The 14,015-nt window shown below is 50.1% G+C and overlaps 2 protein-coding genes across 2 annotated transcripts; both read left to right on the forward strand.

The window, feature by feature from the left end:
- The first annotated feature begins 6,045 nt into the window (after positions 1-6,045).
- On the forward strand, positions 6,046-6,771 carry LOC147983434 (uncharacterized). Its single transcript, XM_087540727.1, has one exon. It carries the CDS (start codon positions 6,046-6,048, stop codon positions 6,769-6,771), a length of 726 nt encoding a protein of 241 aa, XP_087396853.1.
- Positions 6,772-9,033: 2,262 nt separating this feature from the next.
- LOC125535344 (receptor homology region, transmembrane domain- and RING domain-containing protein 1) lies at positions 9,034-13,474 on the forward strand. Its single transcript, XM_048698395.2, has 4 exons — positions 9,034-9,240; positions 9,319-9,543; positions 10,484-10,879; positions 12,913-13,474. Exons 1-4 carry the CDS (start codon positions 9,105-9,107, stop codon positions 12,999-13,001), a joined length of 846 nt encoding a protein of 281 aa, XP_048554352.2. The 5' UTR covers positions 9,034-9,104; the 3' UTR covers positions 13,002-13,474.
- Positions 13,475-14,015: the final 541 nt, after the last annotated feature.

Here is a 14,015-nt window from a genome sequence, read left to right on the forward strand (position 1 = left end):
AGGGAGATGCAGCCAATCTGGTAAGCTCTGCTGTCGCTCCGCCCTCTCGTTCCGGGCATCTGCTCCTTGGTCAGCCAGGATGCGCAGCCTCGCCCCTCACCTCTTGGGCGGCGGTGGCCGCTCCGAGCAGGCCCGCCTTAAGATCCATTATTGTTGCCCCTGCTATAGCGATCCCCTCTGCGCCTCCGATGCATTCGGCGACGGCCTCTGGTTCCCAGCAGGCACGCGCGTCTGTGCCTCGTCAAGAGTGCCGCCTCTCCTCGGCTGCTACTTCTGAGCACGCCATTACTCAGGAGGAGGAGAACGTCCATGAATGGGAGACTGCTTGCTCTCGGCGTGCCCGGCGTCTAGCCAGGCGCCAGGCGGATCCCCCTTCGCAGCGGCCAAAGGATTCGATGCGTGCCCGCTCTGCGGTCGCTCAGGCATTCAAGCTCCGCTTTGGCAATTGCTGCTTCCGCTGCCTTTCCCCGCACCACAAGTTCTTTGAATGCTGTGACCCTTCCATCTGCTACACTTGCAAGCGGAGTGGGCATCTAGAGCGCTCCTGCCCTGTTCGCCTTGCCAAGGCTCGCTCTCGTTCCACGCCACCAGTCTCGCCTCCGCCGCCCTCGCTGCCCCAGCCATCGGCCGCCGCCGCACCCCCCCCCTTCCGCCCCCCTGGCCCCGGTCGTGTGCGGTGTGCCGCTGGCGGCTGTGCCTGCTCCTGCTACGATGGAGTACATCCCTGGTGCCCCCGAGTGGCGACCAGCCATGTCAAGCTACACCGTGGTCAGCACGCCGGCGATGGAAGATGAAGCTTTTCGCCTGAGGACTCTGTCGTTGCTGCTCACTGCAACGAGTGACTGTTCGGGCATCACGCCGGACATGGTGGCAAGGGTGATTGAGCGCGATCATCAGTTCCCTCTTCGGGACATCTCGGTCGCACCTTGCTTCCCCGAGGACTTCATCATCACTCTCTCTGATCGTGTCCAGTGCGATCTTGTGTACGAGGGCCGCTTCATTGAGGTTGCTGGGGTCCGTTTTTAGTTGCGGCCGTGGTTTCCGCCTCCGGGAGGCAACAAGATCTGGAGGTTCTACTGCCGGGTTGCCATTGACCACCTGCCGCTGAATGCCTGGGACTGGGATAGCGTCCAGGAGGTGATCGGGAAGGACTGTCGCTTGGACTTGATTGAGCATCAGTCCACGACCAAGAGGAACAGATCGGCGCTCTTTGCTTGGTTGTGGACTTGGAATCCTGACAATATTCCTCGGGCTTCTGATTTCAACGTGCTACAGCGCCCAGATGTGGTCAGGTCCCGCGAGTCGCTGTCGGAGGGTGTGCCGGTGGAGGAGGGCAAAGAGGGGCCGGACTTCCCGGTGCTCATTCACTTGGACGTCAAGGACTACACGCCCCTGCCGCCGTCTGACTGCGACTTAGAGTGGCCCCGCATATACACCCACAAGGGTTGGAGGATGGGGGTCAAGGATGGAGGGGGGCGTGCTAGAGCTGTTTCGTCTGCAAGTTCTTTCCATGGCGGCCGACAGAGCGATGATGACCATGATGATGGTAACGGTGGTGGTTTCAGAAAGCGGGGCAAGAGGGGTGGCGCGCATAGGCACTTCTGGAAGGGCGTGCGCGACCAGGCTCAGTGCAGGGGCGCTTCTGCTTACGCACCGGCGCCGCGCCGGCATCGCAACCATGGAGCTGGGTCAAGCAGTTCAATGGCGGCCTCGCCTCCCCCAGCTGGTTGCCTGCATGCCAGAGTGAGGATGCTGTCTGGGGCGACATGCTCTCGTTAGCTGCCTGAAACAGAGCAGGGGAGGACGTTCGTCTCTCCAACGTTGCAAGTGGTTCGTGAGCACTCTTCCACGCTTCCTGGGGGACAGGCCGACCAGCTAGGAGCAGATGATGAGATCAGTCATGCACAAAGCAGGGCTTGCCCGCCGGCCGGCCTGCAGTCCCCGGGCTCCTTGCGGTCCCCTCCATTGCCTTCCCAGGATCTGGTCGCTCGGGCGTTGACGAATTCAACCCTTATAGCTGAAGATGCTGCCCTGGACCGCCCATGCTGGAGGGCTGCTGCCGATGGCCTCATGCCTCTGTTCTCATCCCCGCCCATGCAGCAGCAGTCTTTTGCCGATGCCGCTTTCATCACAGCTGTCGGGGTGTCCTCTTGGTTCGAACAAAGCCACAACAACTTTGAGCTGCCCCCTCTGCCGCCCGCGCTCAGCCACTGTTCGCCGTTAGTCTGGGATTCAGTTTGGGAGCTGGCGCCCGCGAGCGCGCCACCGCTGACGACTGTTTGGGATCCGCCTGCTTTCAAGCATGGGCCTTGTTGGCTTCCGAGTTGGGCTGAGGCGTCCCTCCCTGTGCTTAAGCCTAGTTGGGCGGTCGGTCCAGAGGTGGTTTTTGGACCAGGCGCAGCATCCAGCACAGGAGGGTCTGATGTGCTTTTTGGGCCGGGGCTTAATTCTAACACACATAGCTCCTACCTCCCGTGCTCTGAACCTTGGCCAATGAATGATTGTGGGCAGTTTGAGACAGTTCAGCAATCCATCGAGGAGCAGCGCGCGCGGAGGGCTCTGGCAGACGCAAACCTGTCCGGGCCTGGGCTCGTCTCCGCCATCACGGATAGGGTCGCTGGGCTGCACATTGATGATCAGAGGCGGTTCATTGGAAAGATTGCGGCCCTCTTGTCTTCATCCATCTTAGGCCCCCCTCCTGCTGCTGCCACTCCTTCGCCTCGCAAGTTCAAGCAGAGGCTTTTGGGAGTCGTCAAGGCCTCCCGTCAGAGCACTAGACTCCAACATTTGCGCTCCAATCTGTCCTCTTCCAGGCGCTCCCAAGCTATAATCAATGTCAAGCTCGGCTTCATCAAGCGCCCCGAGGACTTCAACAATGACACGCTGCTGGCTTACTTGCAGTTCTTCCGCGCGCCCATGCCACCTGGGAATGTGGCCAAACTGGTGGAGATCGCGGGCTTGGCATCTCCTTCACAGCTGCGCCTCCCCGACTCCGAGCTACAGGCCATTCTGGAGGAGGTGGAGGGCAGTGTTGCCTGAATCACTTCCCCTCCCTGTGTTGTGTTGCAGACCTTTTAGTTCTTATGTTTTGCTTCCATCTGAACTTTATGTCATCTGTTGGTGTGCGCCCTTTTGGCTGCCGGGAGAGGCCTTGTGCTCCCTGTGTATCGTTCCTACCTTGGCCTGCTTTGGCCAGACCTTGCCTCATGGCTTATTTGGTTTCCTCATGAGTAATCCTCTTTCCCTAGCTAGCTGGAATGTGCGAGGCTTGAATAATCGAGCGAGACGGGATGCAGTTCGTGCCATGTTAGAGCAACTCTCCTGCTCGATCGTTTGTCTGCAGGAATCAAAGCTCGTTGTTGTCTGCGATGCCGGCATCCTTGAAATCGCAGGACCTGCGTTCAACCGCCACGCGGCTCTCCCGGCAGATGGCACCCGTGGGGGGGTCCTGCTCTGCTGGCGTTCGAGCAGTTTTGTTGCATCTTCAATTACTGTGCGCAATTTCTCAATCACGGCCACGTTCACTCCTTCCGGTGCCAGCCCCCCGTGGTCTCTTACCACTGTTTATGGGCCTCACGACTATGATCGTAAGCAGAGTTTTCTGAATGAGCTGGCGGAGGTGCACAATTCCATATCAGGCCCATGGATCGTGATAGGAGACTTCAACATGATCACGGATCCTAGAGATAAGAACAACGACCAAATTTGCCGTCGTTGGATGAACAAATTCCGTCACTCGCTGAATAGGTCTAGTCTTCATGAATTGCCTCTGATTGGAAGGAAATTCACATGGAGCAATGAACAAGATTCGCCTACCCTTGTGCGCCTTGACCGGGCCTTCGCGAATGTTGATTGGGAGCTCCTGTTCCCTGCTGCTAAGCTGCTCCCGCAGGCCTCCTCGGTTTCGGATCACTGCACGTTGTTGCTGCGGAACGATGAGATTCTGAAAACCAACAGGAGGTTTCGCTTTGAATCTTACTGGTTGTTCATTGATGGTTTCAAGGAGGTTGTCGCTCAATCATGGGTTGTTCCAGTCGGTGGTAGATGCCCCATTGCTGCCCTGAATTTCAAGCTTTGGCGTCTAAGCAAAGCTTTGCGTGGATGGAGCAAATCCACTGTTGGTGACATCCATAAGCAGATGCACCTGGTCAACGAGCTGAATCTGCAGCTTGACGCCGCGCAGGACTACAGAAGTTTATCACCAGAAGAGCGTGACCTCCGGGCTAAGCTTAAATCCAGATCGTTGGGGCTCGTGGTGCTACTTAAAATTAAGCTTCGTCAAAGGAGCCGCATTTTTTGGTTGAGGGCCGGTGATGCCAACACGAGGTTCTTCCAGCGGAAGGCCAATGCACGACATAATCGAAACACGATACATGTGCTACATGGAGCGAATGGAGCAGTCTCCAGTAATGTGGCCATGATAGAGTTGGCTCATCAACACTTCCTAAACATCTTTGGGACTGCTCAAAGACCCACTGCGGTGCTTGATTGGGATGAGTTGGATTTAGATCATGTGGACCTATCAGATCTTGAGGGTGAATTCTCCCTCGAGGAGATTAAGCAGGCCATAGACGACATGCCGTCAGATAAGGCACCAGGGCCGGATGGTTTTTCCGGAGGATTTTTTAAGCATTGTTGGGAGATTATTAGGCTAGATGTGCTTGCGGCCCTGCATCAGTTGCACCGAATGGACAGTAGAGGGCTGGCCCAAGTAAACAAGGCTTTCATTGTGCTCATCCCGAAAAAATATGGAGCGGACAACCTGTCGGATTTTAGGCCAATCTCTTTGGTGCACAGCTTGGTGAAAATTTTCACTAAGCTGATTGCTCGGCGGCTCGCTCCTAAGTTGCATGAGCTGGTTGATCACTGCCAAAGTGCCTTCATTAAGCATCGTTGTATTCAGGAAAACTTCCTCTACATCCAAAACACAGCAAGGTACCTACACAAGACTAAGAAGTCGGTTGTTCTGCTGAAGCTAGACATCGCCAAGGCTTTTGACTCCGTCTCTTGGGAATATATCCTAGATATGCTACGGGCCAGAGGGTTCGGGCAGCGTTGGCGAGAATGGATTGCTATGCTCTTGCGCACATCTTCTTCGCGGGTACTCATAAATGGTCAGCAATCAGACGACATTCTCCACCGTAGAGGTCTAAGGCAGGGAGACCCAGTCTCCCCATTCTTGTTCATCCTTGCAATGGATCCCCTCCAGCGCATGATGAGCCTGGCAACTGAGGAAGGGGTGCTGTCGAAGTTGCCTGGCCGTAGACGCCTCATGCGTTGCTCCTTCTATGCGAATGATGTCGCGCTTTTCATGAACCCTTCCGAAAGTGATGCGCGTATGGTTAAGCTGCTGCTCGACTGCTTTGCCAATGTCTCTGGACTACGCACTAATGCCAGCAAGAGCATGGCTCTGCCCATCCGTTGTGATGCTTCGGCGCTGTCGCGCATTCTGGCGCCGCTTGGTATTCCAATCCAGCAGTTCCCGACCACGTACCTTGGGATGCCCCTGTCGCTCAGAAAGCTAACCAAAGTGGATCTGGAACCTCTGGTTCTCAAATTTGGGAACAAGCTACCATTATGGAAAGGGGGTCTGATGGCAAAAAGTGGGCGACTTGTACTGCTCAAATCAAATCTCGCTTCACTAGCAGTCTATATGATGACAGTGCACCGGCTGCCGGCTTGGGTCCTCAAGCGCATGACACAAATTTGTCGTGCTTGGCTCTGGACCGGAGAGGATACATGTGGTGGCAGCCACTGCAGGGTGGCCTGGAGCCTGCTGTGCCGTCCAAAGCACTTAGGTGGTCTGGGAGTCATGGACTTTGGCAAATTTGGCCTCGCCTTAAGGTTGAGATGGATGTGGCTGGCATGGCGCGAACCGGACAGGCCATGGGCGCAAGGCCCGCTTCCGATTCTGTCGAGCAGGAGCTTTTCTCAATGGCCACCAGTATCACCATTGGGGATGGGGCGCGGACCAATTTCTGGAATGACCGCTGGTTACAAGGCCATTGCCCCAAGTTGATCGCGCCAACATTATACAGTATATCAATGCGGAAGAACCGATCTGTCAGGGAGGCGCTGACAAATGAAACGTGGCTTGCCGACCTAGCCAAGGGATTGACGGAGCATATGATCCCCGAGCTGACCGCGCTCGCAAGCTTGCTGGAGGCAGTCCAGCTGCAGCATGACCAACATGACACGATTACTTGGAGACTATTGCAGGATGGCAAATACTCTGCCAGCTCGGCATATTTGGTCCAGTTCGAGGGATCGATTCCCATGGATGGTTATAAGCTTATTTGGGCTGCATGGGCACCTGCAAAATGCTGCTTCTTTATTTGGACTGCTATCTTGGGTAAAATTCTGACGGCGGATGCTCTCCTTAGGCGTGGATGGGAAAACAATTACTTTTGCCCCTTCTGCATGAGGAATTTAGAGACCCCCTTCCACCTCATTGTTGACTGCTGGTGGTCCAAGGATATCTGGAATTCCATTTCCACGCTCGCTTGCTATCCTTCTCTCAATCCTGCAACCTGGGATGGATCCTTCGGCCTCAAAGACTGGATGACCAGTTGCGTCCATCAGGCGGCGGATGGGCGAAGGAAAGGAACCCTGTCGCTTATTCAGTTGATTGCCTGGGAGTTGTGGCGAGAGAGGAACAGGCAAATATTTCAGCAGGAGACACTACCGAAAGCGGCTCTTGTTCGCATGATCAAGGATGAAATTCGCCTTTGGAACATGGCTGGCGCGGGCATCCCTTTTGATCCTGGCTGAGTAGTAGCTTTCTTGCCTCGCTTTCTTTTCTTTCTTCTTGGCTGTTCTTCTCGGCCTGCCCTTCTCGGGCTTGTCTTTGTATCTTGTTCCCCTTCTGATCAATGAGTTTGGCAGTCAACTGCCAACATTCAAAAAAAAAATCACGAAATTTACGGAGTGTGATTAGACCTGAGCTAGGATTAAGATCGTGTTTGGTTCATAAGTCTTAGGATTTTTTTTAATCCCAACTTAAAAGTCACTAGTTCCTAAAAAGTCCCTACCTGTTTGGTTTCTGAAATTAAACATGGACTAAAAGGCCATGTTACAACTAAAAGTCCCAAAAAGACTCTCCTTGAGGGTCTTCTTTCATAAGTCTCAAATATGTTTGGTTTAGATGGGACTAAAAGAGACTTTTTTAAGTCCCCAAACAATAAGTCTCTGTAAACAAAAACCCCCTAAATTTTGACTTCCTTGGGATCGACAGATTTTTTTAGACAACTCACAGATGAAACTAGGTGGGGTCGTGAGGAAGACGATGTGAGCCGGCTGAGGTGGAAAGCCTGTACAGCAAGGCCCAGGAAAACATCAGGGCCGTTGGCCTTTCTTATGGATTGGGACGGCGCTTTCCCAACAAACAACAATAAAATGCGGCGGGTCTGTTTTTATTTTTGAGCAAATACACGAGATATACGAGAGTGAAATATTAGCTAGCACTGCGATCTCGAGGTAAAGCTATGCCTGGGATATCGGGAGCACCTGAGCCCGTGCTAAGAATCAAATTTTCGCAGAAGATGGTTTAATTAAAAATGTAGATATAATAAAAACTAGTGTTTGAAAACAATAGTTCACTCATGGTCATCTACGAATCACATATATGGTCCTATCTACATTTCTATTAATTCAGTCTATGTACTCTCATATATTGCTCATTCATGGTCACAAAGGTTGTAGTTTTAGCTCACGTATGCCGACCACACTGCTAAGAGTCGGGCTCTCCTCAGGGCGCAACTGATGTGGTGATAGCATAAGCTTACGCCAGACACGTCACCACTAGTGGATGCTATCCAGAGTGGTAGAGAAGATGCACTACTGGTGGATCCATGATGGGCCGACTCCGATGATGGATCTCAGCCATCCTCCCAGAACCGACGAACCATGCCCCAGACTTTGTTCTCGTTGTCTGAGCAGACGACCGGCTCCTATTTGATGGAACCGGACCGACCAGACTCATATCTAATGTTAGTCATGTCGGATATAACCGAAGACGTCTGGAGAGGAACTGGTGTGTGTAGGGGGGTTTGGAGTAGATTGAAAGTGCAGTGGACGAGAAGAATGGCTAAAGTTTGGTCCGGGGTATATGGGGAGGGGATTTTGCCCAGGTGGGCTGGTCCGATGTATAGGACGCGTCTGGTGGCATCAAAGTCGTCCCACATATTTGTTGGATACAAGAGGTGCGCGGATAGCACAAACATTTGGGCTGAGTTTGTTGGGTGTCTACTTTTTATCTGGATTATCCGCATGCGCATTTAGAGCATCTCCAATAGCTAAAAAAATTAAAGATAAGTGCCACACGTGTGGCACAAAACAATCCGGCGTTGATATTTTTACAGTTAAAGTTGCCATCCGAAAAGAAAAAACAAACCCTAAAAAACTTGCCATCCAAAAAGAAAGTTGTCATCCTCGCGTCACTGAACTTGCCATCAAAAACATTCAAAGTTGTCATATGTTCGTGTCACACGTGTGGCACTTATCAGGATCCCAAAAACTCCCGCAATAATCACCTATTGGGGCTCCCCACTAGCACTTTTCTGTTTATTTGCGATGAACGCTCTAGCAAATCCCCAATAATCCAATTCCTCGGTAGATAACTTGACATCTAGGACCCACTTGTCAATCAGTCGACGATGGTGTGACAGTGCTCCAGTGGCGGCGGCGGCGGTCCGGTGGTGCTTCGGCGATGGTCATGTGGATGGCGACACACTGAACCCCCCCCCCCCCCCCCCCAACACACACAGGAAAAGATGGTTGTTTTATTGATGATCATCAATAATTTATTGCGGAAAGGGAACTGTTGGGACGTGGAGTATTTGAAAACCGAGCTTACATGCTCTCTGGTGAACAATAAAATCAAAAAAAATATTTTTAAAAATTAAAAGAAAGATCGAACAAAACTTAGAGATCATCTCCCCTCCCCATAGCAAGAGACAAAAATGCTACAGTAGCAAGCAACCGCAGCAGCAGCAGTAGCGCAGCTAGTGCCGATCCGATGGGGAAAAGAAAGCAGAGAGAAAAGCGCACGAAAAGAAAGCAGAGAGAAATGAAACTGCCCTGCTGCTGAGGCCGGCCTCCTGGCGATGAGGCCCCGCCGCCGCCCCCCCGTGCTCCCCCTCGCCGCCCTCGCCGTCGCCTGCGCCTGCGCCGCCGCCCGCCCCTGCGCGGCCCTCGTCCGCCTCGGCGCCGCCTCCTTCGTCGACGCCCCCGCGCGCTTCGGTGAGCAATCGGGCCCCCCTGTCCCCCTCCCGGCCCCCAAAAAAACCCCTCTTTTCTGAGCTCCGTCCGTCGGCGCAGGGCCCCGGGTGACCGGCGACGGGATATGCGGGTCGCTGCGCGCCGCGGAGCCGGCCGACGCGTGCGCGCCCATCAGGGGCGCCCCCGGCGGGAGCGGCGGGATGGCGTTCGTGCTGATCGCGCGCGGGAACTGCAGCTTCGAGGGCAAGGTGCGGGCGGCGCAGCGGGCCGGCTTCGACGCCGCCCTCGTCCACGACGACGAGGAAAAGGCCAGCCTCTACTCCAGTGAGTGCCTCTCTCCCCCTCTCCCCTGCTGTGCTGATCTACTGTTTCAGCAGTATCAGTTCACTTGGACACTCGGTAGCTGGTTCTCTTCATCTGAAGCTAGCTTGAAACTAGGAGATGCGTACTTGGTGAATGGACTTGGCTTCCACTGCCTGCCAAGTTAGGATTCATAGCACACAGTTGGACTCGGCGGCAATTGGTTTGTGTTTCGGTGTGCAACTATACATAGGTTGAAATTGAACCAAACATCAGGCAATTGGTTAAGAAAATGTACTGTAGTAATTAAAGCTGTTTGTGCTGGGGTGTCGAAGGTGGACACTGACTTACAGCTCTCCCTGTTGGAGTTACACTCCCTGTTAGTGTTCTACTAGAAATCCAATGTCATATGACTAACTGTAAGTCAGTGGTACTTATTCTGACTTTCTATAATTCCAGTGACTTAGCTAACACAAGTATACGAATATGTTAAATACAACCGTAAAAGTTTTTGATCCCAAACAGACTCAAAGGATCGCTATCATGTTACATGTTGTGCCGTGCAATCGATATATGACTAGTGCTCACCTTCTCCTTCCTGTTAGTATGGATGAAACATGACAAAAGGCCCTGAGGCAATTACTTCTTATGAACTTTAACTAGTCTTAAGAAAGGTGTTTTGTTCTAATTTGCTATCACTAGAAAGACATGGCTGAACTGACACTAGCATGCCATATAATTTACAAACCATTGAGGGGTGCTTTGAAGGTAAACAGACAGGTTCCTCATATTAATGAGAATGTCATTAATTCAATGTTAGGTTAAGTCAGGCTACCGACATTAGGACAAGGCTAAATGACTTTGTGCTAATGGTGTTCAGAAATATATTTTTGTGTTTTCATTTATTTAGTTCTTGTTGGAGATACTTTGCAGGATATTTAGTTCCTCCTTTCTCTTAATTTAGTGGTTGGTGATCCTGAGGGCATACACATACCTGCGGTATTCGTGTCCAAAATGGCTGGGGAAACCTTGAAGAAGTTTGCCAGAGGTGAAGATGGGGAATGCTGTATAAACTCGTTGATGGATGAGACTGCAGGGACAGTGTTGGTGATGTCGTTCGTATCACTTGTTGTCATCATATCAGTTGTAGCTTCATTTCTTTTCGCTCGGAACTGCCGACTTTTACGCAATGGAGTTGATAATCGCCCACCTTACATCAAGAAGCATGTGGTGGAAAAGCTTCCTTCTGTGGTGTATAAAGCTCCCTGCTCAAGTGGCAACAATTGTGAAGAAGCCTGTGCCATTTGTTTAGAAGACTATGATAATGGTGACATGCTTAGACTTCTCCCATGCAAACATGGTAAGAGCATGTGATATCTCAGTACTTGACCATTTGTTTATATGGCTGCTGCTTCTTTTGTTGGAAATGCAAATATATGCCAAATTGCCAATATGAGTGTCTATGAAGCTAGTTTAATGATTCAAGAATAAATTTACCACACATTGTTTTATGCTGAATGTCAAGATACTACAGATTTAAGATTAAGTTTCACAAACTACACTTTCCTTGGACCCTTGTTTGAAAACACCATACCTTTTTCTAATCTTGGAAGGAACTCACCTATTGGCCCTACATGGAAGGGATGGAAAAAGAGAATGGGTTATTACGTTGAGCTAGTCTAGGCTGCTTGTGTGGCATTCTTTTGATCAGTGGCGGAGCTTGAAAGAAATCTCAGGAGGGGCAAAGCTGCAAAAGAAAAAAACCGAAGACGAAATCATACGTATACAACCAGCTAGATATTGCAAATATCAAGAAACTTTGATAATTATATTGATCTTCTCCATATTAAGCTTACAAAATACATTTCTAATGTTAATTATATATACCCCATAACAAAAACAAACTATACCAAACTACTATTTAACCATGGAGTATTGAGTTCACTACGGATCATCTCTTCGTTTCTTTGCATGCCTAAAGTGTAGAAGAACATCTTCATAGCTGTACCCTGATTTAACATCTTCTATAGACGTAGCATTGTCTTAATGATCTTCAAAGTAGAGAATGCTCGCTCGGCACTCGCTTGTTCTTATTTTTGCTGGATGTGGTTACTGTTGCTCAAATTCCAGCAACAATAGAGGCTGAACATGTATTGATTCGGTTGGTGTTGGTTCATCAGCTTTACATTCAACTGAATCATCTATGTTTCTTTTAAAAATGCATCAATTATTTTCCCATTAAGCACTGCCTCCTTGTGTAAAGGACATTTTCTATTCAGCACATAATCCATTACCTAATTGGAAATTTCCCCAACAAAGAAAGAAACTACAGAATCAAAATACTCTAAATTTCCACAATTTCCAAAGAGCCAGCGAGGACAGTTTGCGCCTGGCGCCGGTGTTGCCTGATGCTGTTTGCGGTGTCGACGATATGTCGGCAAGGCACAGTTGCCGCTGGCTAGTCTGCCGGTGCTCCGCCCCTACACTCACGCATTGGATGTCGCAGGTGAATCGCCAAATCGAGTTGGTCGCTGGCTTCGTTGGGTCGCTTCGTTCGTCTCCAGGATGCGAGAGCAACGTTGTATATAATATAAACTGGGCCGTGTGGGATGTATTCCTGGAGTAATACGTAGGGGTAGTAAAAAAAATCCTTTTTGCTGGGGGGGCGACCGCCCAGGTTCGCCCCCACGAAGCTCCGCCATTGCTTTTGATGTCACTGCTAGGAGGGGCCGGATCTAAGTTCCACCCCAGATTCAAAAGGAGTAATTTTGTGAATCAAGTGTTACAGCTTGATCTTAAAGGCGCAGTTTTCTCACATTTAGCCAAAAAAGGAGTGTAGTTTTCAAAAAATGAATCATTATGTGCCTCCCTCTGTCTTGATGCATATTTTGATTGGTCAAGACTTTGACCAACAATTTACTTAATAAATATGTGGTTTATTTGAGACAGAATCACAATCGTAAGTAAGTAGTTCTGTATACACGTCACATAGACTGCACTAATGGACTAATTGTTGGTTAAACCCTTGTCTTAAACAATCAAAATCCGCCCTATATAATACATATCCAGACAGATGGAGTAATGCATAAAAACCACAATTGACTAAGGGATTTTTTTAAGACCATGTTTGGCATATTTGTTTAGCCATGTCGCATGACAAAATCTAGTTTAGTATCCCATATTTGTGTTGCACAATTTGAAGTGCTCATGCGATATCCCATGTTTTACATAGGCAACATATCTACAGTTCAAAATATGTCGCTCATTCTTACATAGGAATACTTCCGTTTCATGTTAGAGCCAGGCAATGATTTCCATTGTCAGCGATTATGCTTGAAACTTCTCACTTCTGATAATTCCCTAACTATCTTGTGGTCAACAATTTTCCTACAGAATTTCATGTGGAGTGCATTGATCCCTGGCTGACAAAGTGGGGCACATTTTGCCCGGTATGCAAACTTGAAGTAACCACAGGTGAATAAGCAGGCAAGCTAGGAGTAAATCTCAGGTGAATAAGCAGGCAAGCCTCCGTTACTGCATACAAGTAGTGCTTGGCGGCGTGGCGGTTATATCCAAGTGTGCTGAACTGGTTGATCTGTTGGCTGGGTTTGCAAGATAGATCAATGCCGAACATTTTATCATGAGGATGGGGTATGGGCTGCAGTCTGTGAGACTGGGCCCGTCTTAATACCCGGTAGAAGATTGCCTTATGTCGTTAACATTGAGATGAATCGTTTAATTGGGGTGTAGTATGTGGAAGCCATCTTGTAATTATATGTTAGAAGTTCAATTGTTTCTTTCCCATGCATTTCGTGTTTCTCCTGAGTGGGGTGTGGGGCAGTACTGATTTGGTCTTTCGGTTCCTGGGACCCATTTGCCCGTGGTAAATGTAGATGTGTGGTGTACTGTTGTTACTGATCTTGCAACCAAGTGGCTCGTGAAATTTCCAAGTTCACACTGGGTCTGTGCTGGGGTTGTTTAAGTCTGTGACTTTGTTCCCGGTGTTGTAGTTGGCGATTTAGCTGTGCTGATGGTTTAAGGAATACAAAATGCCCCTATCAAAAACCTTTTCTTTTGTGCCGTTTTTTGTTTTGCTGTTTCACAGGTAGCTTGCTGCTTTTTGTGTGTGTGTCGAACTTGGACCCAACAGATACTCCATCTTTTTGTATGCTATAAGTTACAGGCTATTTCTGTAGTTGATAGTTCAGAAAGCATGTCTCTGAATGGGTTGAAAGAAAATAGCTTGAGCTTGAGATGGAAACACCGTTACTTGGGGAAGTTGTTGCGCTGGACACTTTCTTCTCTTGCTTTTTATGGTGGTGCAATCTGAGTGTGCTGCATTCATGTGCTGGAACCGATTGCTGCCTTTGAACAGTGGCAACCAGGCACGCAGAGTAAGAGTAACAAGACATACCATCTTCAGAGACCTCCTAATCAGCGCAAAAATGCGCCGGTTAGGGGTTCTGGCGCCAACGCGCGTGCAGATATGGGCCGGT

This window comes from Triticum urartu, chromosome 2A (assembly GCF_056163025.1).
Source record: "Triticum urartu cultivar PI428250 chromosome 2A, HENAU_Tu73, whole genome shotgun sequence".
Classification (NCBI taxonomy): domain Eukaryota; kingdom Viridiplantae; phylum Streptophyta; class Magnoliopsida; order Poales; family Poaceae; genus Triticum; species Triticum urartu.

Coding starts and splice junctions, on each gene's coding strand:
- LOC147983434 (XM_087540727.1), top strand. CDS start 6,046: ATGCGGAAGAACCGATCTGTCAGGGAGGCGCTGACAAATGAAACGTGG.
- LOC125535344 (XM_048698395.2), top strand. CDS start 9,105: ATGAGGCCCCGCCGCCGCCCCCCCGTGCTCCCCCTCGCCGCCCTCGCC. Junction 9,544..10,483: donor AAAGGCCAGCCTCTACTCCA/GTGAGTGCCTCT, acceptor CTCTTAATTTAG/TGGTTGGTGATCCTGAGGGC. Junction 10,880..12,912: donor ACTTCTCCCATGCAAACATG/GTAAGAGCATGT, acceptor ATTTTCCTACAG/AATTTCATGTGGAGTGCATT.